Raw genomic sequence first — 26,992 nt, 5'->3', positions numbered from 1 at the left:
CATGGATGCATCAATTTGCAGCTGACTACCTTTAGTAAATGGTACTTCAGCAAAAGCATAAGACAAACTGGCTTTTTGAAAATTCATAAAGTCCTACTCCTTCATCTGAATTACTTTCATGCTTCTTTTCCGTACATTAGTAAGCACTGGCCTTTGTTAGTCTTGTATTATTTAAATTTTAGTTTCTTGTGTACAATTTGGAAATTAGTATGGCGTTCATTATCACTGAACTAGTATATATTTGTTTAGGGGCCAGCTGAAGGACGCCTCCGGGTGCGGGAATTTCTCGCTACATTGAAGACCTGTTGGTGACCTTCTGCTGTTGTGTTTTTTTTATTTTGGTCGGGTTGTTGTCTCTTTGACACATTCCCCATTTCCATTCTCAATTTTACTCTCATGCAGCTGAAAGGACTATATTAGTTGTTCGTTAGCGTCTTTTTGATATTGGGATATAAAAGTATCCGGCCACGTTTACTCTGTGTTTTTTTTATATATATATGTTTCTTTTTGTATCCATCTAAAGAGTTAATACTTTTTTCAACTGATTTTAATAGTTCGTTATTATGCTGTAATGTTACACCACTGCCCAAGGTAAGGGGAGAGCTGGGATCCCGCTAAAATGTTAAATCCGCCTCTTTCTGTATGTATTAGCCTTTCTCAAGTCAAGAACCTGAAACTCAGTGGTTGTCGTTTGATGATGTGTTACATATTTGTTTTAATTTTGGTTCATAAATAAGGCCGTAAGATGTCTTGTTTGAATTGTTTTACATTTGTCCTTTCGGTGCTGACTATGCGGTATGGGATTTGTTCAATATTGAAAGCCGTACTCTGACTTATAATTGTTAGTTTTTGTGTCGTTTAGTCTCTTGTTGACAGTTGTCTAAATGGCAATCATACCACATCTTCTTTTCTATATAAAAACAGTATGTGTGATCTGTAATTTTCGGATCGGTTTTCTTAAAGCTGAAATGATGTTACAAAGTAACAAAAAGTAAACAACTAAAAGAAACAGCAGTGATATATAGATGTCCCTATTTTAAAATAACATATAGGTCACCGGATGTATGATGACAATTGAGATTCATCAATCCATTCTGCACGAATATTAACATATTCCGATTTTTTTTTATCTTTCCACTTCAACGTTTTACTTTGTTTTTGGCTTTCTTAACTTTTATCATTTATCGTCATTAATAAATCTTATATTTGAAATGTATTTTTGATGTTTAAAATGACACTGTGGTAGATTTACTAATAGAGAAAAGTACGGAAGATCGTATGCATTGTATTTGTGTGTAAAAGACAGCAAACATATATCTACTAAAATATAAAGAATAGGCAATAACTACCATCAATGATGATGGAAATTGATTCGAATAGTTACCAAAGGTACCAGGATTATAATTTAGTACGCCAGACGCGCGTTTCGTCTACACAAGACTCGACTCGTCATTGACGCGCATGTCAAAATATGTATAAAGCCAAACAAGTACAAAGTTGGAGAGCATTGAGGACTTAAAATTCAAAAAAGTTGTGCCAAATACGGCTAAGGTAATCTATTCCTGGGATAAGAAAATCCGTAGATTTTTCGAAAAATTCAAAGTTTTGTAAACAGGAAATTTATAAAAATGACCACATAATAAGCCAGTAACGGTGGACGTTAAATTTCAAGTCAAAGCACAAAACAACGAAATGATCTTATTTACTAATAAACTAATTAAATAACTTGACACGATTGTTCTTTATTCAGTCTTTACCTGATAGAAATACAATCAATCCACTTACGTATGTTAAGTTATATCCTGGTTATATTTATATAATTTATGTAAAGAAATAAATTCTGCTTTTTATATAAAACTGATATTTTTGCTTTGTGATTCAACACAAACCCATGTAATATCTTTCCCATATCTTTAAAATCGACAAGATATTTCTTGAGTTTGAGACAAAGAAAAAATATAATACATTTTTCGTTTTTTTTCAAACGTTTTCAATTTCAGTTCAATATATGTTTATGATGATGTTCTGTCAATTAATAACCAATATTTTAATGAGAACTTTCATAACATATTTGCCAGTTATTGCTCATGACTTTTCCCATTATATGTTCTTAACAAGCAACAGAAAGGTCCTTCAACCGAAACTGCTCCAGGAGAGATACGAGAAACAACGACTGAAAAGGACACGAGACAAATTTTACAGTCACCTGAACGCTAGCTCCATGTTATCACGGTTTAAAGTTTTGAGATACCAGTACAGATTTTGTATTTCACAGAATGTGACATATTATCTGAATGTGACATTTTGAATACATGTGATTCGTAACTCGGTTGAAACATAGCAGTGGACGTTGATATTATCAAAGCATCATCATGGAATTCGTTTAATTTTGTATTTACCTTGATGGGTAATTTCCTAATCTAGTAACGAAAAGTGTGTATGAACAACAACACACGTTTCTTCATATAGTTTCCATGTTTGTACTCCAATATGCTCAAATACATCTTTATTAATCACATATATGGCCATGACATTTATATTATTTTTATAACAACAGTGATTATTTATTGTAGAGAAAATTATTTCTTGTAAACTGCCATATTTGTTTGTTTCATTCATTTATATCAAAATTGTTATATAATTAATATTAGACATATTTATTTACTTCACGCATATTTAAAATCAAAGTTTTCTCTTAGATAAAGTGGCAATCAACGGGTGGCAAAGGTAAATGTTAAATGTAACCTTGAGTTTATATATTTAAAACAAACATAGTTTTGAAAGCAAAGAAAATCATAATACAATTGTAATACAGATAAGAAATATAAAAGATTCAAAAATAGTTATAATGTAATTTTTCTATTTCAAAAACACTTTTCATCTTATTTTTATATAACTTTTGCGGGAAAGCGATATTTGAATTATAAAATATATCAAAACCTTAAACATATTATTATTTTAATATTGCTGTTCGAATAGTGTTCCTTATTAATCTTAAATTTTTGGATCGAATGCTGTTGGTTTGCATTGCTCCATTTTTGATTTCGGTCTGTTGTCACTTCCAGGATTTTTTATTGCAGCTGCAACCCCAGCAACAACCTCATTGACCAAACCTTTTCGAAGTTCCTTGAATTCACTTTCAAGACCTTTTCTAAGATCTTTTAATTCTTCCCTTTGTTGCATTTTTAAGCTCTCCATCATTTTAGTGTCGCGAGTTTTTTGCTCTTCAATATGTGTTTTTAGCATAACTTGTACTTCGTCCTTCTCCAATTTCATTTGCTGCAAGTCAAGACGAACTTGCGCTAATTCATCCTTTAGACGTTTGATTTCTTTTTTCTGTAATTTTTGTACGATGGACTCTTTTTCTAATCTTTGAATGTCCTTCTTTAATTCTTTTTCACGCATTTTACTGTCCTCAATCTCTTTATCTTTTCTACTGTTAGCCAAATCTAACTGTTTTATTTTGTCAGTTATGCTCCCCATCTCTTCTTTTAAATTATCGTTTTCCGATTTAAGTTTTTCAATATGTCCATCTTTTTCTCTGTGTATGCTTTCCTTTTCTCTTTCATGATTCTTTGCATCTATATCTATTTTCATATGGAGAACTTCCACTTCTCTTTCTTTATCCACAGTAGAACACCAGAAATCAGATGACGATTCAATATCCTTTTTGGATTCAATATCCATTGCCGAGCTTAACATTGGCAACTTAAAATAAAATAATAAGATAACAAAGATTAATAAAATAGATTGAGGATTTTGTATATTCATTCATACTTATCTTTCTGTCTTTTCAAATATGTTTGCTACCATCAAACACTTTCTACTACAGTTTGTAATAAACCATAAAAGAATAGAAATATTGGCTTATAAGTGATAACAATTCTATACGGTTATTTCTTTTCTACTTTCGAAACTGCAATCTATACGAGCTAATCAGAATTACTCGTTTTGAATTAAATAGTCTTTCTTAAAATCTTTATTACGACATTAAAGTAAGTATATCATTTATTATAGTGACATGTATCAGTTTGTCTTTGATGAAGTGTCATTAAATTAGCAAATGTTCTAGTATCAATAAAATGTCTATCAAGGTTCACTGAATCAAATAATAATTGTCTTAAAGTATGGTAAGCTTTACAGTACAACAAGACATGTTTTTCATCTCCTTTAGTATTCAATATTATCTTTAAAGACTATGCATGTTACTTATTAATACCTTATGGTATTTTTTTAGGGAGTGGTGTTTTTTAATACATGCTGGTGTTATGTTTATTACCAAACTCGTTCGTTAGTAGCGTCTTAGATTTGAGTGAAATATTTCTAACTGATTGATTTCGTCAGGAGTTTTGTATCACGCATTACTACACACCTTTCACAGATAAAAAATGTAGAAAAATATCTTTGGATGTGTGTGTAGAAATATTATCCATGTTTAAAAAAAATTGTGTATCAAATTCTAATTTTATGTAGCAACATTCCAGCAGCGTCTGAATACGGGGTATATATCTCCCATTTGAGACGATATTCCCGGGCTATAACGATATCCTTGATAGAGGGTTGCTGTTCACAAGGAAGCTATTAAACCAAGACTTTCAAATGCGGAAGTTCAAATCCTCCTTTCCCGAATGTTACGGACGCCATAACGAGTTGGTTGAACGTTATGGAATACTCGTTTCACAGATGATATCAGATATGTTCCTTATGTTGTAACTACAACTCACTTCCCCTTACCCACGAATGTGACCTGCCGTATTAGACTATTTACCAGGTTTGTGATAGAATGATCAACACAACGGGTTACACATATAGAGCAGGATCTGATTACCTTTCCGGAGTACCTGTAATCACCCCAGGTTTTGGTGGGTTGGTGTTGCTAAGTCTTAAATTTTTATGTTATGTCTTGTGAACTACCGTATAGCGAATCATTTTTCGTGGGGTGTAAATAAATTCCGACAAATAAAAAGTGGACATGCAAATGTATTGAATAATATTTTCAATTCGATAAAATAATAATCGACAAAATATTTCGTATACCTTATTCAATGAAATCTCGAAATTTTATACCCGCGAAAATAACCCGTTAAACGGTATAATGTGTCTATTTTATTTTTAGCCATGGTGATGTCAGTTTATTACCGTTCTATCAGATTGACTGTCCATCTGGTCTCTTTTAATGATGATATGTTATTCATTATACTCGTAAATTAAGAAACAAATTATTCTTCCTTAAGATAACTTCATTCAGACTAAGTAGTCACTTGTATCTTAAAAAATGTCTATGTGTCTTGGACATAGCCATTACACAAGGTTATGTAAACTGCTTATGACGTCTGTATGTTTAAACTGTTTGAAATGTGATTATTGGAGTTTATGTCAGAAATGTCAAAACGACACATGGCAATGAACAAATGTATTATCTTAAACACCGAAAAACAAGAATTCATAAAGTGTAAATGTGTAAGTCCATTAATACTGCCTAAAAAGCGTTAGAATCTATCAATCAATTAAACTACTGAAAAACAACTTTCACTTGATACCAGGGTTTCTGCTGGCGGTTGCCAATTTTGCAATTTGCGAAAAAATAATAAGTGTGGCGACAACAATTCGTCATTTGCGAAAGAATTTGGCGAAAGAAATATAAATAATTATTTATTTTCCCCCATCTTGTTTATTTACTTTTTGCGATATTTTCGGACTCGGAATTTAACCTTTTTGACAGAAAATCAATATTCAGCTGATTGTATTTTATAGCTATCTACAACAAAGGACTGATTAATAAATGTGTTGATTGAATTGTTTGACAAAATGATTAGGTCAAATGGCTTCCCCTTAATGTCACATAAAGGGGGTATTTACAACGTAGGGGACGACCATTTGATATAATTGGGGGGAGGGGGCTAGGAGGATTTGTATTTGATCGGTTATTTTTTTTTGTTAACTGAGGGGACAGATTATTAATTTTTTGCACTATTGAAGCAAGATTTTTCATTTTCATTAGAGCAAAGGACTGATTATTAATTTTCACAATTATATTTATGATATTCGAAAACATACAAGCTTTCAAATATTTGTTAATAATCATGATTATGAATAATACATGTTTAGTCAAGTTGTTGTGTACCATTCAATCAAAATTTATCATTATCCCCTGCAGAAATTTTAAGATTCAAGATTTTGTTCATAACCTCAGACACATACTTGTGTACAAGAGGACAATATATACAAACATATTAAGATAATAAGTAGCGAGACAGGACAAACGAAACACAAATACATAGTATTATAAAAGACAATTGGTATAATTTTATACTTTTCTTCACGAAATGAATCATTTATATTCCTAGCCAATATACATGTATTGCATATATACATATTATTAAAGTTTGGTTTTACCTAGCCTCTTCCAAAAGTATTGTGAAAGATATTTTTCCGAGCGGAGCTAAAGGCCAAAGAAGCTATAGACCTGCTGAGTTAATTATTTTCAATACATTGCAAGTGATCACGTAATTTATTTTCAAGCTACCGAAGAACAAACCATTTATTTTTGTGATTATCAAGGTTGAGTTATTTATTTTCAAAATCCTCCTGTCCCCCCCCCCCCCCCAGAATATCAAATGGTCGTCCCCTTAGCGCTCACATGTTTGAAGCAAACTTTTGACGTCTCCTCTCGTTTTAAAGATAATTTAGAAAAGGAAGCTGTTGTTGTGACGAAAAATTTTCAAAAGCAAGAAAATTCTCTGATTTAAAACTTTAATTATCCTTTGACTTTAAAATAGATAATTGATTAGACAGACTACATTACAGTCGTTTGAGTGACAAACATGTTTCAAGCATTGTTGAACGTCTCAATATTTGTTATTTACGATGATCAAGAAAAGAAAACTATCGTTATGAAGAAATATATCCAAAAGGTGGGGAACAACCCCTCGAATGAGAGTAACCCTTCAATATAATGACTACACATAAAATGAGGGATCAATTTCATGAGATAAAAGCTTTTGTTATGTTGTAAAAACATTTCTTAGTACAAAAGGGCACATCAGTATCTTTCATTTTCCCAACGAACTATACTGGTATTATATGATCAAAACATGTCCATGGAAATGGTTATATTCCAGAACTTATATCTTCTTTATCATGAAAAGTGACACCTCATTTAGAAAAGTTGTTTAAAATACGATGAATTTTCTTATTTAATGGAGGGGAGAGAAAAAAGTTAAATCTTAAACGAAAAATATATTTATGTTACTTGTCGAAAAAAAAATGGCGAAAAATATATTGTTTTGGCGAAAGAGATGGCGAAAAAAAACAATTGATACAGGTATTGTCATAAAAGTCGGGAATTACACCTGGTTTAATAGCTAGAAAAGCCTGTCATCTGTTTGATAGTTCAACTAGCTTTCTGTAACTGCGAGATCTCTTCAACCTGCACATACTCACTACGCATCCGGTATAACTCTTATACGCTCAGTTTTTGTTTGCTTATTAATTTATCTCTACAAATCGTTTTACGACATTTGGAAGTTTGTAGACAACTGTGTCTAAATTGAAATTGATTGCTTATTCCGAAAATCATTACGGTATGGCTGTATTTTTTAGTTTAGTTTCAACAATATTGGAGCGAGCAAGTCGATAAAACTATGAATCAAATTGGCATTAATACTAAAACATATTTTTCAAATTTGAATTTGACCCCAAATTAACATAACCGAATTTCCACCATTAACAGATTTTACAAAAGATACATGTTATTATGTTATTATGAATGCATGTTATTTGCAAGCTGTCATGACTCTTTTCACCAAAGCAAAGTAATAGCATGTACCAATACGAAGAATTTTATTCATAGTTTTATTTTTAAAGCAAACTGTTTAATTTAAATTAGTCTATGTATGTAATTTAACGCGCACATTGGCTTTGTTGTTTATTCAATAGTTATTGTTAACTCTTTATTTTTTTCGTCGACCAGGATGTAGTAATTTAATATCCGTAACGAAAGTTTATGATATTTAAAAACAAAAGAACTAGCTCTTTGTTTGATTAAAAATACATAACAACATCAGATAATACTAAAGAATCACTCACATATTACAAGTAGAACAAACAACGAAAGCACCATGACAAATAAACAAACTAAACAAAGCAAGTCTTCTAAACCATACATAGATCACTAAAGACTTAGCAATCCAAACCATATCAAAACTTTAGTGTGATCTTTTCCGGAGATTCTACTTTACATGTTGCCCCTCGTGTAATCATGGTGAGTAAATTTCCCAATTTGATGATGTCAAAGTATATTATAATAGAATAGTGACATCAATTGGATAAATTTTACTCTTTTATGTTTTTAATAAAATTTCATTGTTTTTAGCATATTGGATACCCTTTCATGACACCAAAAACAGTACATGCACGGCAAAAAAATAAAGAGGAAAAAGGAAAAAGCACAGAGCAAAAAAAACACTTATCTCACTACAATTTGAAGAAGGCCTCTAGAACCGGGTTTGGTGTATAATATTCTTAAGATAGTGCACTTCTTTTTTTCTTGATTAATTGAAAAATCTACTTTACCTTCTGATAAAACAATTATTTTCTTATACACAAATTTAAATCGTTGGTTACATTTTCTTTATTTATTTACTCGTAAACAAAAGTGTGCACTGTGAAATTCTACAAGTATGCCAAAAAGTACACAGAAGACGCCCCATGCAAGATATTTTGATTGACAACATATTTGTCGAGTTTTGTTTTTTTCATATTTCAACAAACATTCGGTATTAATATCACAAATTGAAAACGAAACATATACAAAAGGCACAAAACGAAATTAAGCATTGTAATTCTGTAATATCATGTTTGAAATTATTGACGATGTCCCTTCGATCAGAAATCCGCATTTCAGCGAATCATACTAACATGTATGGATCCCGCTAACATGTTAAACCCCGCCACATTAGTTATGTATATGCCTGTCCCAAGTCAGGAGCCTGTAATTCAGTGGTTGTCCTTTGTCTATGTGTTACATATTTGTCTTATGGGGGCCTTTTATGGCTGACTATGCGGTATGGGCTTTGCTCATTGTTAAAGGCCGTACGGTGACCTATAGTTGTTAATGTCTGTGTCATTTTGGTTGTGGATAGTTGTCTCATTGGCAATCATACCCTATCTTCTTTTTTATATAGTCAATGTGAAAGAGTTTCATAAAATGTCACATCCATTAAATAAATACAAATGTATACATGATTTCTTCTGATAAGCAATATATTTTGAAGGAAAATAAAAGAAAAAAAAATAATGTTAAAACTATTTAAAAACTCAGATATTGGGATTTTCTTTCAATTTTTACAATTAAGAAGGCTCGCGGGTATAAGATTTTCAGAAAAAAATAAACATTAATTTTTCATTACAAATTTTATTTAATACCTTCAGTAGTTGTTACTTTATCATATGGTACAAAAATTTGAAAGAAAGAAAAAACAATTCGTGTTGGCCCCAGGTGACTTTTAAAACGTAGATATCATTGCAAAAGCTTTAAATTATCTCCCTTTGGTGCAAAAATGCCATTTTTTGGCATTAAAATTTAAATTTCTTTTTTAACTCATCGGTGACCTTTTTTTTTATTGTTGTTATCGAATAAGCTGTACACAAACTAAATTATTGTAAAATTTAAGAGATTTCTGTAATTTAATTCTTTTTTTATTTCGATATTATCGCTATTTCTTCTATTAGTTTAACAGAAAAGAGGGACAATCACAATATGTATGCTTCTTTCGAAGGCAGATTGTGAGCATAAATGAACGGTGACTCCATTTTTTTTTATTAATTTTTCTATTCAGTATAAGATAAAGAAAAATATAGAGAAATACTATTTTAATTTTTTTTTTAAATGAGTAAGACCCGCGAGCCACCTTAAGCAATAACAGTTGCAGCTTTACTAAGGATGAGCATGAAATAAATTCAGTTGAACGTATATTTGAAGACTCTTTTACTATTTAAATATTTGAAGAAAAAAATAATACCTAGTCTAAATCATTAGTTTTAATTGATTGAAGAGTGTTGGACAAGTAAAGGAATGTAACAAAAATTGACAAGTGATTATAGTTTTATCAATTTGTCGTTTAATTTTGTACTAAAACAACATTGAGAACTTATAAAAGGAAAGAATACAGATTTTTTCTATACTTTGACCGTGTAATGTCACAGTACTTATTATCTGAACAAACGCTTTATTTCAATAATTATTCTTCATATAAATCAATAAAAATGTAAAGCAAAATCTAAATATCCTGGTGTAAATCATTGTGAAGGAATTACAATATGGATAACACGATAAATATACAATATAAGGTCAATATCCATTTTTTTATTTTTTTTATGAGGCTGAGAATAAACTCATCATAGATACCAGGACTAAATTTGTATATACGCCAAACGCGCGTTTCGTCTACAAAAGACTCATCAGTGACGGTCGAATCCAAATAGTTAAAAAGGCCAAATAAAGTACGAAGTTGAATACATTAAGGACCAAAATTCCTAAAAGTTTTTTTCCAAACTGGGGAAAAGCGAGGTTCTACCGAACCCTTCCCCAGTTTTGCGCCAAGTACAAACAAGTTGATATTTTTTCTGACATTGACCTAATATTGTTTTTGTACTGCAACTTATATAAATAAAAGAGGGACGAAAGATACCAAAGGGACAGTCAAACTCATAAATCTAAAACAAACTGACAACGCCATGGCTAAAAATGAAAAAGACAAACAGAAAAACAATAGTACACATGACACAACATAGAAAACTAAAGAATAAACAACAAGAACCCCACCACAAACTAAGGGTGATCTCAGGTGCTCCGGAAGGGTAAGCAGATCTTGCTCCACATGCGGCACCCGTCGTGTTGCTTATGTGATTACAAATCCGGTAAATAGTCTAATTCGGTAAGTCAAATTCATGAAAGGGAAGGGGATTGTAGTTACGACGTAAGGAACATATCCGATATCATTTGTGAAACGGTTATTCCATAACGGTCAACCAACTCGTGATGGCGTCCGTAAAATTTACGAAGGGATGATTTCATATAAATAAATTAATAGCTTTATAAATTGTTACAACCTTAAACCATTAATGACGCCCAACTGTTGAAAAAATTTTCCATGATGAAATTGACATTGCACAAAATACAGCTGTGTAACTATATCTAGGATATAAACTAGTTTCAGTATAAAACATTATATGCTTATCTTTAATGGCTTTATGACCAGATTCTGAAATATCAATTTAGTTTAAAAAAATATATTCTAAATAAGATTTTACAGAAAAAGATAGTACACTTATATCTATATTCTCAACGTTTCAAATATATGCAAAACAAAAGAGATAGATCCAACCTACCTGCACAAGTTATACTCACAATACAATTATTATGTCACCTGATTGATTATTACGAGGCATAACTTCATTTTGATATCTGTGATTTGATATTCGACAATATGTTCTATTTATATTAAATTCAATGTGCAAATACCGAAAAGACGCCGTAATAAGAGATTCGACAGGGACATACATTTTCATTGACAATGAAGAGCTATCGGGTATATCAAATTCATACGAGCGTATTAATTGTAATCCAATATTTTAATTACTTTTAATCTTTTGTTATGCTAAAATCGTTTGATTTTAATAGTGGTTTTACATAAAATATTGGTTAACGCACTTTAGCTCACTTTCAACGTATCATACTTAATGGGTAGAACCCCATTCTATTCGCTATAGAAATAGTCGTCAATTGACAAAGACACCAATTGTAACTATGGTTTGAGAAATAGTATTCATAGAATCAAATCGCAATTGACATATAGACAAACAATTCATTGAAAGACACGATAGTTAGATAACATAAATAAATAATAAATAAATATATATTTTATTTGAGTGTCACACATTGATTAATACAGTACATATATAAAAATAAATGTTAGTGATATCTTTAAAATTCAATCAATGCCCAGCCAGACAGTTGACTTATGAGATACTTTAAAAATATTCATGTACATATTTACAACAAACTGTATGTTTATTTGTTAAATATTTCTAGAGTTGAAAATCTAATAAATTATTTTTTCTCAAAACCGTTTTCAAAAATACATTTAAACATAAAATGTTAATAATAGTTATATGAAATACACTATTAGAGTTTTTATTCAAAAAGTTATCAGTTGTCTTCTAAAATAAACAGAACTATAATAAAAATATAAATCTCAATGTATAAAAAATACCTTATTTTACAAATTTTAGAAAAACAATTATGCTTAATGTTTAAAACTTACAAAAACTAGGCTATCAAATAAAAATTTGTTCATCATCAATCAAATGAAAATAATTTCCTTCTCATAAAACATTTCTGTAAAATGTTACATAGACATTTCTGTAAAATTTTACATTGACATTTCTGAATTTGATCGGATCTCATTATAAATATAAACTTATTGTCCATATGCATTGTATCAAAATTCTCAAATAAATAATTACATTCACAAAATCAATCATATCTTATGACTGCATATAAAGGACACTCCATTAGAAAATGTGATTCAGTCTCTAAATGTCCGAGTTCGCAAAATATACAAAGTCTATCTTCAAATGGAACTTGCGGTCTGGAGTAGCGACCCGTCAACAAGGCCAGAGGTAACTAATAAGTGACAAGCACACAATGAAAATATGGAACAATTCCAACCAAGGAAAAAAAAATATGAATGTCATGTCCAAAATTATGCTGCATAATGCAGGACCAATTATTTGTAGTACAAATCTACGTAAAAAGAAAAAAATAAATAAACTTGATTTTTACAATTCATTTTATTAAGTTTACTTAGATCATAATCTTCAGCACTTCCAAACTATATGTAGATAGAATCAATATTGAACCCTTTTAAATATGAATAAACTGAGCAAAATTTGTAACGTGCTAGTTCAAAAGCTAGGGAAACAGTCATCAAGAAGACATGTCATCCTACCGGTATACCTTGTTTTGACGCCGAGTCGACCAGTTGTAATTGTTCTTACTTATAAATGTCACGAGCTTCGTAGAAAAGTGGTTAATGTACTTCCAAAATTAAAGAAAACATTCATGTGTTCATACGGTCTCTCTGACATGTTATGTGACGTCATACGAATGCACAATGGTTAAAGTTTACTTACAATGATCATTTCAAACATAGTTTCTCGTTTCTCGTTTTTTATATAGATTATACCGTTGGCTTTCCAGTTTGAATGGTTTTACACCAGTTATTTTGGGGTTTGTACTAGCTTGTTGTTCGGTGTGAGCCAGGGCTCCGTGTTGAATGCCGTACCTTGACCTATAATAGTTTACTTTTATAAATTGTTATTTGAATGGAGAGTTGTCTCATTGGCACTCATACCACATCTTTCTATATATATATAGTGTTTTCGTGTTGAGAAACGAACTATAGCATTAACAAGATCATGTATGTGCCTACAATTTTAGATATTTAGTGAAACAAACTGTAAAAATAATTTGTCAAAGTACGGATTCTCACGATTCTAGATATTATTGGTAAAATCTAAATACATTGACTTATACGAAGTAAAATATGGGTTCTAGTTTAAATTGAAAAAGCTTTTGTGGTAATTCCTTACAAAATCAAACAAATTAAAGGATCTGTTTACCCTTCCGGAGCACCTGCGATCACCTCTAGTTTTTGGTGGGGTTCGTGTTGTAATTCTTTAGTTTTCTATGTTGTGTCATGTGTACTATTGTTTGTCTGTTTGTCTTTTTCATATTTAGTCATGGCGTTGTCGGTTTGTTTTGGATTTATGAGTTTGACTGTCCCTTTGGTATCTTGCGTCCCTCTTTTATAATGATATGAAACTTCAAATTAAAAACAATGCATGCATTTGTTTTTATACGACTAAAAATGATAGTTTTTATTATAAAACTTATGTTTATATACTATTTATGAAGACAATTCTTTTATTTGTTCAAATTTAAAAGAAATCTACTTGGTTGTATTTCTGTTGGCTTCCAGCCAACAATTCGCCGTCATGTTTTGCGTATGCAATTACCTTAGCGTGAACTTTCTCGTAAAAATAAATCAGGGTTCCGTTCAAAATCGTAGCGGCTACAAAGTGCTACGAAGATTGATGACTATTGAACGTGTAGCTAGCCTAGATGCTTCATAGATATTGAAAGCATCTAGGCTAGCTACTCGTTTAGTAGACACAAATCTACGTAGCGTTACGTAACCGCTACGACATTTAAGTACGAAGGGGAAAACCAAACATACTATGGCTCGGTCATCTAAATCAACTGTATATTATTGTACATGGTATACACGTTCTTACCTGAATATCCATGCTTCTTTGTTGATTGATTACAAATGTGGCAATCGGTTATTTTTTGTTTCATAACACGATCAGTAATTAGCTGCCATATTTTCACAACCACAATGACCGTGTAAAATATTTCTTTGACGATTGTACGAAATAGATGCGTAAAAAATAATAAAATATTGCACAGAAGACTAAGTTTATGATATATGCATTCACAAGTCACTCGAGATCGTTTCGTATGACTTTAAATACTTGTTAAAGTGTGCAAAATAGCATTAAAATATATCTATCAGACTAGTGAATTGTTTAGATCTGATAGGGATTAAACTGTCTGTATTATACCGTCCTATACTAGTAGTGATTTGTAGAAACTGATTTAAAAATTGTACACCTCATTTTGTGAAGGTACATTTTTGGACTTATTCGGTCTAAAAAAAGTGGGACTAAAGATACCAGAGGGACAGTCAAACTCATAAATCGTGACTAAACTAACAACGTCATGGCTAAAAAAAAGGAAAAACAGACAAACAATAGTACACATGACACAACATAGTCAAATAAATTCAACGGATCTGAAGGGAACTGATATAGAATAATTACTACTAGCATAATCAACCTTTTGGAATTCATTGGTTTCAGAAAATGTAACTATTAATTTAGACATAATTACATGATTAGACAGTGGCATCGTTAAAGGGGACGCAACAAAAGAGATCGTAAAAGTAAACAAAACTACCAAACTCAAACATGTCCAAGGACAAGTCAAATCAGCAAGTCCCTAATCAAATGGCTAACATAAAACAATTGGATAACAACTGTCATATTCCTGAATTGGTACAGGTATTTACGTACTAGCTAATTGTGGAAGTAAATGGTGAAAAACACATCGCATGCCTATATGTAAGCTGCTATATTTTTCTATTTCATATATTCAGATAGAAATTGTGGCACAAACCATGCTTTACATATTCATTCACCTTTTTTAAATTCAACGTTTCCTGAAATATATAGTGGCAAATGTATAGTGGGAAAGGTTATTGTTAAACATGAAACCTTGGATGTCCATATTTTAAACCAAAGGCAGTTTGAAAAAAATATGTCAATGATATGATTGTAATACAGGTCTGAAATATAAGAATATTCAACAACATTTTATTTATGTTTCTTTTTAAATACTGTTTATTCTAATTCTAATATATTTTAGGGTAAGGTATACAATTTGAAACATATGATTTTACACGCTATTCACATGCTGTTTCATATTAATCTTAAATATTTGGATCGAATAATGTGGTCTTGCAAACTGTATTCTGTTTTGAATTCGGCCTGTTGTTACGTCCAGGATTTGATATAACAGCTGTGACCCCCGCAACTACCTCATTGACCAAACCTTTTCGAAGTTCCTTAAATTCATTTTCAAAACCTTTTCGAAGATCTTTTATTTCTTCCTTTTGTTGCATTTTTAAGCTCTCCATCATTTTTTTGTCACGGGTTTTTTGCTCTTCAATATGTGTTTTAAGCAAAACTTGTACTTCGTCCTTCTCCAATTTCATTTGCTGCAAGTCAAGACGAACTTGCGTTAATTCATCCTTTAGACGTTTGATTTCTTTTTTCTGCACTTTTTGTACGATGGACTCTTTTTCTAATCTTTGAATTTCTTTCTCTAGTTCTTTTTCACGAAATTTGTTGTCCTCAATCTCTTTATCTTTTCTACTGTTTGCCAAATCTAACTGTTTGATTTTATCTGTTATGCTCCCCATCTCTACTTTTAAATAATCGTTTTCCGACTTAAGTTTGTCGATTCGTCCACCTTTTTCTCTGTGTATGCTTTCTTTTTCTCTTTCATGATTCTTTGCATCTATATCTATTTTCATATGGAGCACTTCCAGTTCTCTTTCTTTATCCACAGTAGACGAGCAGAAATCAGATGAAGACTCAATATCCTTTTTGGATGAAATATCCATTGCCGAGCTCAACATTGGCAAAATTGAACTAAAATAATAAGATAATTGAGTAAAAGGAAAAAGTAAATTGAGAATTTTGTTTAATTATCCATACTTATCTTTTTGTCTTTTTAACTATTTGTTTTGCTTCCAGTGTAACACTTTCTATTCCAGTTTAGTATAAAGCATAAAAAAGAATCGATATATTGGTTTATAAGGGATTGTAACTATTGGATGTTATTATTCAGCTTTTGAATAGTTCGTAAGATTCTGCTGACAGTAATTTCTTTTTCACTCTCGTCACTACAATTTAACACTAACAATCTTAAAAATCAAATTGTCATTTCGAATTAAGGATGTGTTCTGCTGACGCTTAAACCTATTACCTTTTGATGGCTATTATTTGTTTATTTCTCTGTTTTATATTTTCTCCAATGTATCTGTTTATTTATTGTAACCCTGTCTTGTAATGTCGTCATTTTAATGTTATAATTATCACTGCCATTAAAGCGGGAGGTTTGGCATACCACAAAACCAGGTTCAACCCACCATTTTTTTGTAAAATGTCCTGTACTAGTCAGGAAAATGGCCATTGATTCATTATAGTTCGTTTATGTTTATGTTACAATTTCGAAGTTGTGTCTCTGTTGTGTCGTTGTTCTCTTAATGATATTTGATACGTTTCCCTCAGTTTTAGTTTGTAAACCGGATTTGTTTTTTTCCCTATCGATTCATTAATTTTAAACAGCGGTAAACTACTGTTGCCTTTATTTGAATCTCGTTTAAATATCATTCTAGATTTTTTCCAAAATATGTGATACAAGTAAAAACTCAATAAATTTAAAATATGTTATAACAAAAATTACTTCTGTAATGAGATAGTGTTTTCACAATAAGTAGTTTTTGAATAAAACATTTATCAAATTTTAATTACTTATCAAGTCAGTCATTTTATCAAAAAATAAAAATAACAATGGGCGAGGGGTACAAGAAGTTATTTTACCAGAAACATGTCTATCCAATACCTCTTATTTCTTTTTAAAATTCTCAGATATTTATTTTTACTTATCAGTTATAACAAAGAAGTTGAAAAAATATGCATTTTCTTCTTTAAACATAGAAAAATCAACAATCGACAAAATAGACAGCACGGTAAATTTGACACAAAAAAGCATCAAAATATGAAAACTTACTTTTTTAACACCTTCCTATAGTTTTGTAAAATGAAATTGATTTAGATTGGTCTACTTCATTTAATTGAAAGTATGAAGAAAAGTTTTACTGTAGAACAGTAATTTTTTTAACGATAAGTGCTCGAATATTGTTTAAGAGGCTGTCCAAATAAATACCAGGCAAATCCTATGATATGGGTGGCACAACTTATTTTTTTTCCCACTGAATTTTTTGGTTCCAATGCCATGTTTATACCATACAAAGGATATTTATGTCAAAGATATTTCTGAATTAACAGTGAATTGCTCAGGAAGTGATTTTAAAGTTCATTCATAACGCAACAAAATTTTGTACAAAATGAAGAATCTCCCCTTTTCAATGAATTTTCAGTGCTTTCTATGTATTTTTTTCTCTTAATTTGTTGCAGTTAATAAAAAAAACAAAATTTAACTTTGAGAAAGAATGAATTTGTGATATGAAATAGGTGAAAAAAATTGAAAAACAAAATATGACATGTGCCATCCACTGCCTGGTTTTGCCATGGACACCCTCTTAAAATGTATGGAAATTTTTTTCCTGTTAAATGAAGAAAATATCTATATCCTCAATGTCAGCGTAAATTTTGTTAATTCTTTAGATTATTGCGATTTTCGTTCAACTTCTTCATCTTGATCTATTACACAAAAATCTTCCTTTTTTCAAAGATTTTCAAACCATGTAGTGTTAGCTATTCAATATTCAAGCAACGATTGCAAGTACACGAAATACCAAATTCGTTTCAGTGTACATGCATATGAAAGGAAGCTTAGCAAGTTTTAGTATGTTGTATAAAGAATTATTTGTATACAAGAATAGTGTTAGAAAGTACTCATTAAAAGAGCAGCACTTTAGGGTGTACTTAATGTGATCTAAGGTAAAATTAGATAATTCAAGAATTTAAAATTGATGCTCAATACTGGAAGAGTATTACTTAAAAATCAAATAAGCTAAATATGTGTGATTAATATATTGTGGCGGGATAAAAAGTCTGACTTGGACTTTTGCCTTATATTTGCATTGGTATTATTTGGGTCTCAAATCAAAACCAAGATAAATAGGTGTTTATGGGACATATATGTTACCTTGTATCGTATGGAAACATATAAAGGAGTCCGAACATTTGACACTTATTCCAAGCCTCACCTAAGTACATTCTTAATTTTAAAAGATATACTTCGTTTATTACGATGTGTCTTAGAATCAAGAATCAAGAATTTTTGAACGACAGTTTTTAGAAAGTTATATCAAAAATCATGTCAGCCTCGAGTGTAAGTTTATAGTTTGATTCCAGGTGTCAAGTGTGGAATAAAAACTAAAACTTCTATGTTTTAAACATCTTTTAACGAAAATGATTTAGAAATTAAAAAAAAACTTAGGCTATTTTAGTTTGATTCCCAGTGACAAAAAAATGTTATTGTGCATTGGATAAAATGTCGAAAAAAATTATTTTCATAAAGAATCGGAAATTTTAAAAGAAAACATACAGTTTTCCTTTTACTCAGTTTGCCACAAAAGCTGATATATAGGTAAAATACGTTGGCCAAATTTGATACCCGGTGTAAAATTTGTCGTAAGTTATTATTTGCTCATAAACATCACATTCATTCAATACAATAGATATTAAGTATAATATGCTATTAAATTGATCCAATTTGTCACACAAATGCATCGACCATCATTTCTTAAATGGGTGACATTATTTAGTTAAAACACAATATGCTTGGATTAAAAAAATGTTGACATTTTTATAGAGCAAAATTCTAATTTTCATTAATGTCCTATAAAAGGTAAAGCGTTGTTTATACTAGATATTTTTTTATTATCTTCAACACTAAAATATCCTAGCAAGACTCTTCCTGACTATGTCAACTTTCTAGTTTTGTTAAGATAAATAAGAAAAAAAGGTCATTATGTGCATGATTTTTGTAGGACATCGTTAATAAAACACCAGTTTATAGATGCGTTCTTAAAAGTCCAATACCTGCAATTTGGTGAGGAAATGACATATTTTGTCAAATTCTATTAAAAAAACTGTTGAGGTTGGGATTTTTTTTTTGGGGGGGGAGATGTTTTCTTCGTGAGTGAGCAATGACAATTTAGAAATTAAATTGTTGATCTCATTTATTATTAGTGTTGTCAAATCTTACACTTTTGCCTGACCGGTTACTCGGCTAATCGTTCGACCGATTAACCAGTTAACCGGTAGTTTAAGTTGATGTTTGAAAGCCTTATCAATAGAACCCTACACATAGATATAAAATGTGGTATGAGTGTCAATTTGACATAAATACGCTTTTAGAATTGAAGTTTTTTCTTTAGCATTATAAGGCTTGTCCATGAGGATTCCTGGCGAAGTTTGACTTTTAATAATGAAATACACCGTATCAACTATAGCGTTTGTACCAACTTCAGATTGAAAAAAAAATTCTTAATCTCGTAGAATTGAATATGTCATATGTCTGAAACCGATTATTTTTTCTTTTTCTCTAGTTGTCTCCAAAAATAATATGGTGTGTTTCATATTGAAATGATTAATTATAAGAAGAGAAGATGTGGTATGATTGCTAGTAAGAAAATTCTTCACAAAAGACCAAAATGACAAAGAAATCAACAACTACTGGTCACCCTATGACCTGTTTCTTTTCTGTGTTTGCTTTTTTCTTTAAGTGTGTTACTCGTACTAACACGTATACATTTAGAACATTCACACACGAAATAATGAAGTAATTAGTAAAATTTAATCTCATTGCTGATTTAAAGCTACTGTTAAAAAAAAACCATGTATACTAATTATGTTTCTTTAAGATCCTGCCCCGAACTCTCATCAATTTTATTTTTTTAGGATTAACAATAGCAATCAATATACGGAACAATTGATCTGTCAATTTAATTACCACGACGACAATTTTTATGATTTCAATACAGATTTATATCAAATTTATCAAAATTGAAAAAAGTCCGGTTAACCGGTTAGCGTTTTTTTGTATTCGGTATTCGGTCGTTTGACCGATTAACCGGTTAACCGGGTAACCGTTGACAACACTATTTATTATTTATGTATGCAAAACAAGAAACACTCATTCTGTTGATGCACCTGGTATCACTCTTATATGCTGAATTTTGTGTTTGCTTCTTTATTTGTCTTTAAAGTCGTTGTCCTGTCTCCAAGTCAGGAATATGACAGTTCTTGTCCATTCGTTTTTGATGCGTTTTGTTTTTTGATTTTGCCATGTGATTATGGACTTTCCAAATTGATTTTCCTCTGAGTTCAGTATTTTTGTGATTTTACTTTTTTTCTAAATTGACATTGAGTGTTTATTCAGAAGGTAATAACTGTATGGCTGTATTTGTTAAGTAAGTTTCCACAATAATTGAGCGAGCAAATAAAAAAAATATGAATCAAATTGGCATTAATTCTCAAATATATTTTTCAAATGTGCATTTAATCCCAAATAAACATAACCGAATTTCCACAATTAAAAGATTTCACACAAGATAATTGTTATTATGTTTTTTGCAAGCGGTCACGATTCCCTTCACCAGAACAAAGTAATAGTATATACCCATATTGAGAATTTTCTTGATAAATGTTTTTGAAAGAAACAAATTCTTCTATGTTTGTAATTTAATCGTACCTTGGCTTTGTTGTATAACTGTTCGTCGACCCGGAAGTTGTAATGTAATAGCCGTAAAGAAAGTTTATGACATATTAAATCAAAAGAACTAGCTCTTTGTATGATCAAAAATATATCAACATCAGATAATATTAAAGAATCACTAAAATATTACAGGCAAAACAAAAACTGACAGCACCATGACAAAAAAACAAACAAAGTATCTTAAAAACTGTACATAGATCAATAAACACTGAGCAAAACAAACAACACCAAAACCTTAGTGTGATCTTTTGAAGAGAAAGCAGATCCTGCTTGACATGATGCTCCTCGGGTTATCAAGGAGAGTAAATTTCCAAATTAAGTGATGTCACGGTTTATGATAAGAGGACGGAATGGTGACATCAATTGGATAAGTTTTACTCTTTTAGGCTTTTAATCTATGTAAAATTCAGAGCATAAATGTGTATAAAGTATAGTATATTAAAAGGAAGAAATGGCTATTTTCAGATCTTATTAAAGAAATAGCTTGATTCATCTATAAACAAAAATGATAAAAATGCATCAGTCCCTAATATTCTAAAGATCTACTTTAATATCTTCCAACCAATCACTGCAATAAGATGAACCAAAAATATTAAAAAAAAGTTTGATTGTTTTTAAACTCTAGAAATAATATTGGTTACCCATTCTTGACAATAAAACAGTACATGCACGGCAAAGAAATATAAAGAGAAAAAGAAAACAGGACCTTCAATAAACTCATCATAGATACCAGGAAATTTTTTTGTACATACGCCAGTGACGCTCGAATCCAAAAAAAGCCAAATAAAGTACGACGTTGAAGCGCATTGAGGACCAAAATTCCTAAAAGTTTTGCAAAATCCAGCTACACAGAGCAAAAAACCCTCATCTCACTACAAGTTGAAGACGGCCTCTGGCACCGGTTTTGGCGCATAACATTCTTCAGATAGTGCACTTATTTTTTTCGTGGCTTATTGAAAATCGACCTAATCTTAATAATTTTCATATACACAAATTTAATTCGTAGGTACCATTTTCTTTTTTTTTTTAACTTACTAGGTAAACACAGATTTAACACGGTGAAGTTCAACAAGGATGCCATAAGTATACCTTAGACGCTCCTATGCTAGAAATTTTGATTGACAACATATTTTTGGTTTTGTGAATTCATATTTCAACAAACAGTCGGTTTTAGAATCACAGATTCCAAGCAAACCCAACTAAAAGGACCAAAAACGAAATTAAGCATCGTCATTCTGTAACGTCACGTTTGAAATTATTGACAATGCCATTTCAATCAGTAATCCACATTTCAGCGAGTCAAACTACTCAATGTAAAAGAGTTCCATAAAATGTCACACACAAAAAATGAATACAAAAGTACATATGACTTCGTCTGATAAGCAATATATTGTAAAGTAAAATAGAATAAAGAAATGAAATAAAATTATTTTAAAAACCCGGATGTTATGATTTTCTTTCTCCTTTTAGAATTGAAGAATAACAGTATTGTCATGACATTAGTTAGATAGTTGCCGGCATCGATTGAAAATTTGACTGTCGCAAATGCAGCTTTATTTAGGACGAGCATTTGAGTCAGTAATACGGACTTTTTTACTATTTGAATATTAGAAGAAAATAAATCCTAGTTTAGATTATTAGTTTAAATGTGTTCAAGAGTGTTAAGGAAATAAAAGAAGAATGAAACAAAATTTGACAAATGATCATAATTTAATTATCGATGTGTCTAGAAAATTTTGAGAACTTCTTAAATGAAATATACAGATGTTGTCTAAAGTTAAACCTTGCAATGTTAAAGTGGTAATCATCTGAATAAATGCTTTATCTCATTTTATCTTATCTATATTTCTACAATATCAATGTAAAACAAAATCAAAAAAATATGTGCGCCCGGTGTAAATCAATGTGATGGAATTACAAAACGGATCATACAACACAACGTTATACATTTATCTATAAATGTTTTATAATCTTATTCTAAAATTCTTTATTTGTTTAAAATTATGTATTCTAAATAAGATTTTACAAAACAAAATATACGTATATTTATGTTCTCAACGATGATAAAATATGTTCAACCTACCTTCACAAAGTATACCGACGATACGATTATTATATCACTCGATTGATTACAACGAGGCATAACTTGATTTGTTATTCGATAATATTTTATAAACAAATTCTGTGTGCCAATACCAAAATTGACGCTGTAATAAGAGATATATTTTCATTGACAATACAGATCAAATGCATACGAATTTAATGATTGTAATCAAATAGTATAATTACTTTTAATCTTTTGTTATGCTTAAGTTTTTGGATTTTAAAAATTATTTAACAAACGATATTAAATATACTACATCCTTAGTTTTTCGAAAAATTCAAAAGTTTTGTAAACTGGAAATTTAAAAAATGACCACATTATTGATATTCATGACAACACCGAAGTGTTGACTACTTGCATGTTGATACCCTCGGGGACGAAACGTCCACCAGCAGTGGCATAGACCCAGTGGTGTAAATAGTTATCAAAGGTACCAGGATTATATTTTAGTACGCCAGATACGCGTTTCGTCTACATAAGACTCATCAGTGACGCTAATATCAAAATAATCATAAAGGCAAACAAGTACAGAATTGAAGAGCAATCAGAATCCAAAATTCCAAAACGTTGTGCCAAATAACGCTAAGGTAAAAAGTAAAATCACAAAAATACTGAACTCAGAGGAAAATCAATTTGGAAAGTCCATAATCACATGGCAAAATCAAAAAACAAAACGCATCAAAAACGAATGGACAAGAACTGTCATATTCCTGACTTGGTACAGGCATTTTCTATGCCTGGGATAAGAAAATCCTTAGTTTTTCGATAAATTCTCAAGTTTTGTAAACAGAAAATTTAAAAAGTGACCACATTTATTTATTGATATTCATGTCAACACCGAAGTGTTGGCTATTGGGATGGTGATACCCTCGGGGACGAATCTTCCACCAGTAGTGACATCGACCCAGTGGTACATTTTATTCATTATTGATTTGTTATTCGATAATATTTTATAAACAAATTCTGTGTGCCAATACCAAAATTGACGCTGTAATAAGAGATATATTTTCATTGACAATACAGATCAAATGCATACGAATTTAATGATTGTAATCAAATAGTATAATTACTTTTAATCTTTTGTTATGCTTAAGTTTTTGGATTTTAAAAATTATTTAACAAACGATATTAAATATACTACATCCTTAGTTTTTCGAAAAATTCAAAAGTTTTGTAAACTGGAAATTTAAAAAATGACCACATTATTGATATTCATGACAACACCGAAGTGTTGACTACTTGCATGTTGATACCCTCGGGGACGAAACGTCCACCAGCAGTGGCATAGACCCAGTGGTGTAAATAGTTATCAAAGGTACCAGGATTATATTTTAGTACGCCAGATACGCGTTTCGTCTACATAAGACTCATCAGTGACGCTAATATCAAAATAATCATAAAGGCAAACAAGTACAGAATTGAAGAGCAATCAGAATCCAAAATTCCAAAACGTTGTGCCAAATAACGCTAAGGTAAAAAGTAAAATCACAAAAATACTGAACTCAGAGGAAAATCAATTTGGAAAGTCCATAATCACATGGCAAAATCAAAAAACAAAACGCATCAAAAACGAATGGACAAGAACTGTCATATTCCTGACTTGGTACAGGCATTTTCTATGCCTGGGATAAGAAAATCCTTAGTTTTTCGATAAATTCTCAAGTTTTGTAAACAGAAAATTTAAAAAGTGACCACATTTATTTATTGATATTCATGTCAACACCGAAGTGTTGGCTATTGGGATGGTGATACCCTCGGGGACGAATCTTCCACCAGTAGTGACATCGACCCAGTGGTACATTTTATTCACCGTTCTAAAAATAAATTATAGATGAAGTGGAATTTGATGGATGGTACAATGAATGGTGATTGTTTATATTTTAAATCAATGACAGCTGTTCGAAGGGAAAATGTCAATGCTATAAATGTAATACAGATATGCAATATAAGCAAATTCAAAAACATTTTGTTTATGTTTTTGTTTAAATACTGTTTCATCGTATTCTAATTTTTTGGAGAGCGAGGCAGTTTAAAAATTATGAACTATAACATGTTGTTGTTTGGCTGCTGTTACGTGTTAATCTTAAAATTTTGGATCGAATAATGTGGTCTTGCAAACTGTCTCCATTTTTGATTTCGGTCTACTCTCCTTTCAATGATTTTTTATTGCAGCTGTAACCCAAGCAACGACCTCATTTTCCAGACCTTTTCGAAGATCTATTAATTCTTTCCTTTGTTGTATTATCAGGCTTTCCATAACTTTATTGTCGCGAGTCTTTTGCTCTTCAATATGTGTGTTAAGCAGAACTTGTTATTCGTCTTTTTCTAATTTCATTTGATGCAGGTCAAGACGAACTTCCATTAATTCATCCTTTAGACGTTTAATTTCATTTTTTTGTACTTTTTGAACGATGGACTCTTTTTCTAATCTTTGTCCTTCTTTGATTTTTTTAACGCAATTGACTGCACTCAACCTTTTTATCTAATCTACTGTTAGACAAATCTAACTGTTTGATTCTTTCGGTCGGTTATGTTCCGTACGTCGTAACCACTATCCCCTTCCCTTTTATGAATGTGACCTTCCGAATTAGACTATTTACCGGATTTGTTATCATATAAGGTAGCAATAAACAGTTAGGAAAAAATACTAAAATTTGCCCTTATGAATTTTACCATTCCCTTTTCATTGCTTTCTTGCAATATCAAGCTTACTGTTTGTGTCATATATGGGCATATGTATGTAATCAGAATCTTCCATAGATTTTATTTCCAGTATATACAATGGTAAAATATAATTTCTTTTTGGTGTATCCATGGCAACAATCTGCATTTATTTGTTATGAAATATTGCAAAAAGGGGGAGAAAGATGTCACATATTTCCCCAAAATTTGGCTAAAAGTAGAATTTCAATCGCTTGAAGTAATACCTTTTCTGAAACTGTGTACATATATCATTCAGCAAATCCAATGAAAATCATATGTCTTTCGTCTCATTTTTTGGTAAAATTGCGTCAAAAACTTCGTGTAGAAAAAGAGTGTTTGTAAACAGTACATTAATTTCTGGACCGATGACCGGTCTAGCTATAAAAATACGGACTGTCAAACAGAAAACAGCCCATAAAACATGTAAAAGATAATCTTGATGCTCTTATAAACCACCTTTGAAGGCTAAATTAGCACTCATATGTCTAAAAATGAATTTTATTACACAATAACTTTCCTATTTGAAAAATTCACAGGGGCCATAATGCGAAACTAAACTCCTAACTGTGTATTGCTACCTAAGGAACACGACGGGTGCCACATGTGGAACAGGATCTGCTTACCCTTCCAGAGCACCTGCGATCATCTCTAGTTTTGGTGGGGTTCGTGTTGTTTATTCTTTATTTTTCTATGTTGTGTCATGTGTACTATTGTTTGTCTGTTTTTCTTCATTTTTAGCCATGGTGTTGTCAGTTTATTTTCGATTTATGAGTTTGACTATCTCTTTGCTATCTTTCGTCCCTCTTTTATGCTTCCCATCTCTTCTTTCAAATCATCGTTTTCTTATTTAAGCTTTTCAATTTGTCAATTTTTTCTCGGTATATGGTTTACTTATTTCTTTCATGAATCTTTGAATCTAAATATATTTTCATATGGAGTACTTCTACATCTCTTTCTTTATCCATAGTAAACGATAAGAAATCAGATGACGAATCAGTATCACTTTTGGATAAAACATTCAT

The 26,992-nt window shown here is 30.9% G+C and overlaps 2 protein-coding genes across 4 annotated transcripts; both read right to left on the bottom strand.

Annotated features, from left to right (window-relative positions):
* Positions 1-1,796: 1,796 nt before the first annotated feature.
* Positions 1,797-11,503, bottom strand: LOC134724738 (uncharacterized). 2 transcript variants are annotated; one of them, XM_063587942.1, is made up of 2 exons: positions 11,411-11,503; positions 1,797-3,708 (listed from the first exon to the last, which is right to left on the bottom strand). In XM_063587942.1, exon 2 carries the CDS (start codon positions 3,700-3,702, stop codon positions 2,995-2,997), a length of 708 nt encoding a protein of 235 aa, XP_063444012.1. In that variant the 5' UTR covers positions 3,703-3,708; positions 11,411-11,503; the 3' UTR covers positions 1,797-2,994. The 2 variants fall into 2 exon arrangements, with proteins under 2 accessions (XP_063444012.1, XP_063444011.1); XM_063587941.1 differs by having other exon boundaries at positions 1,798-3,708; positions 11,392-11,486.
* Positions 11,504-12,347: 844 nt separating this feature from the next.
* Positions 12,348-23,334, bottom strand: LOC134724737 (uncharacterized). Of its 2 annotated transcripts, XR_010108482.1 has the most exons (3): positions 23,247-23,334; positions 14,362-16,341; positions 12,348-12,808 (listed from the first exon to the last, which is right to left on the bottom strand). XR_010108482.1 is itself a non-coding variant. In XM_063587940.1 (2 exons), the coding sequence occupies exon 2, from the start codon at positions 16,326-16,328 to the stop codon at positions 15,618-15,620; it is 711 nt and encodes a 236-aa protein (XP_063444010.1). In that variant the 5' UTR covers positions 16,329-16,341; positions 23,247-23,334; the 3' UTR covers positions 12,348-15,617. The 2 variants fall into 2 exon arrangements, 1 of the variants encoding a protein (XP_063444010.1); XM_063587940.1 differs by having other exon boundaries at positions 12,348-16,341.
* Positions 23,335-26,992: the final 3,658 nt, after the last annotated feature.

The sequence above is a fragment of the Mytilus trossulus genome, chromosome 7 (genome assembly GCF_036588685.1).
Source record: "Mytilus trossulus isolate FHL-02 chromosome 7, PNRI_Mtr1.1.1.hap1, whole genome shotgun sequence".
NCBI lineage: Eukaryota > Metazoa > Mollusca > Bivalvia > Mytilida > Mytilidae > Mytilus > Mytilus trossulus.
This window is presented reverse-complemented; position numbering and strand designations above follow the sequence as displayed.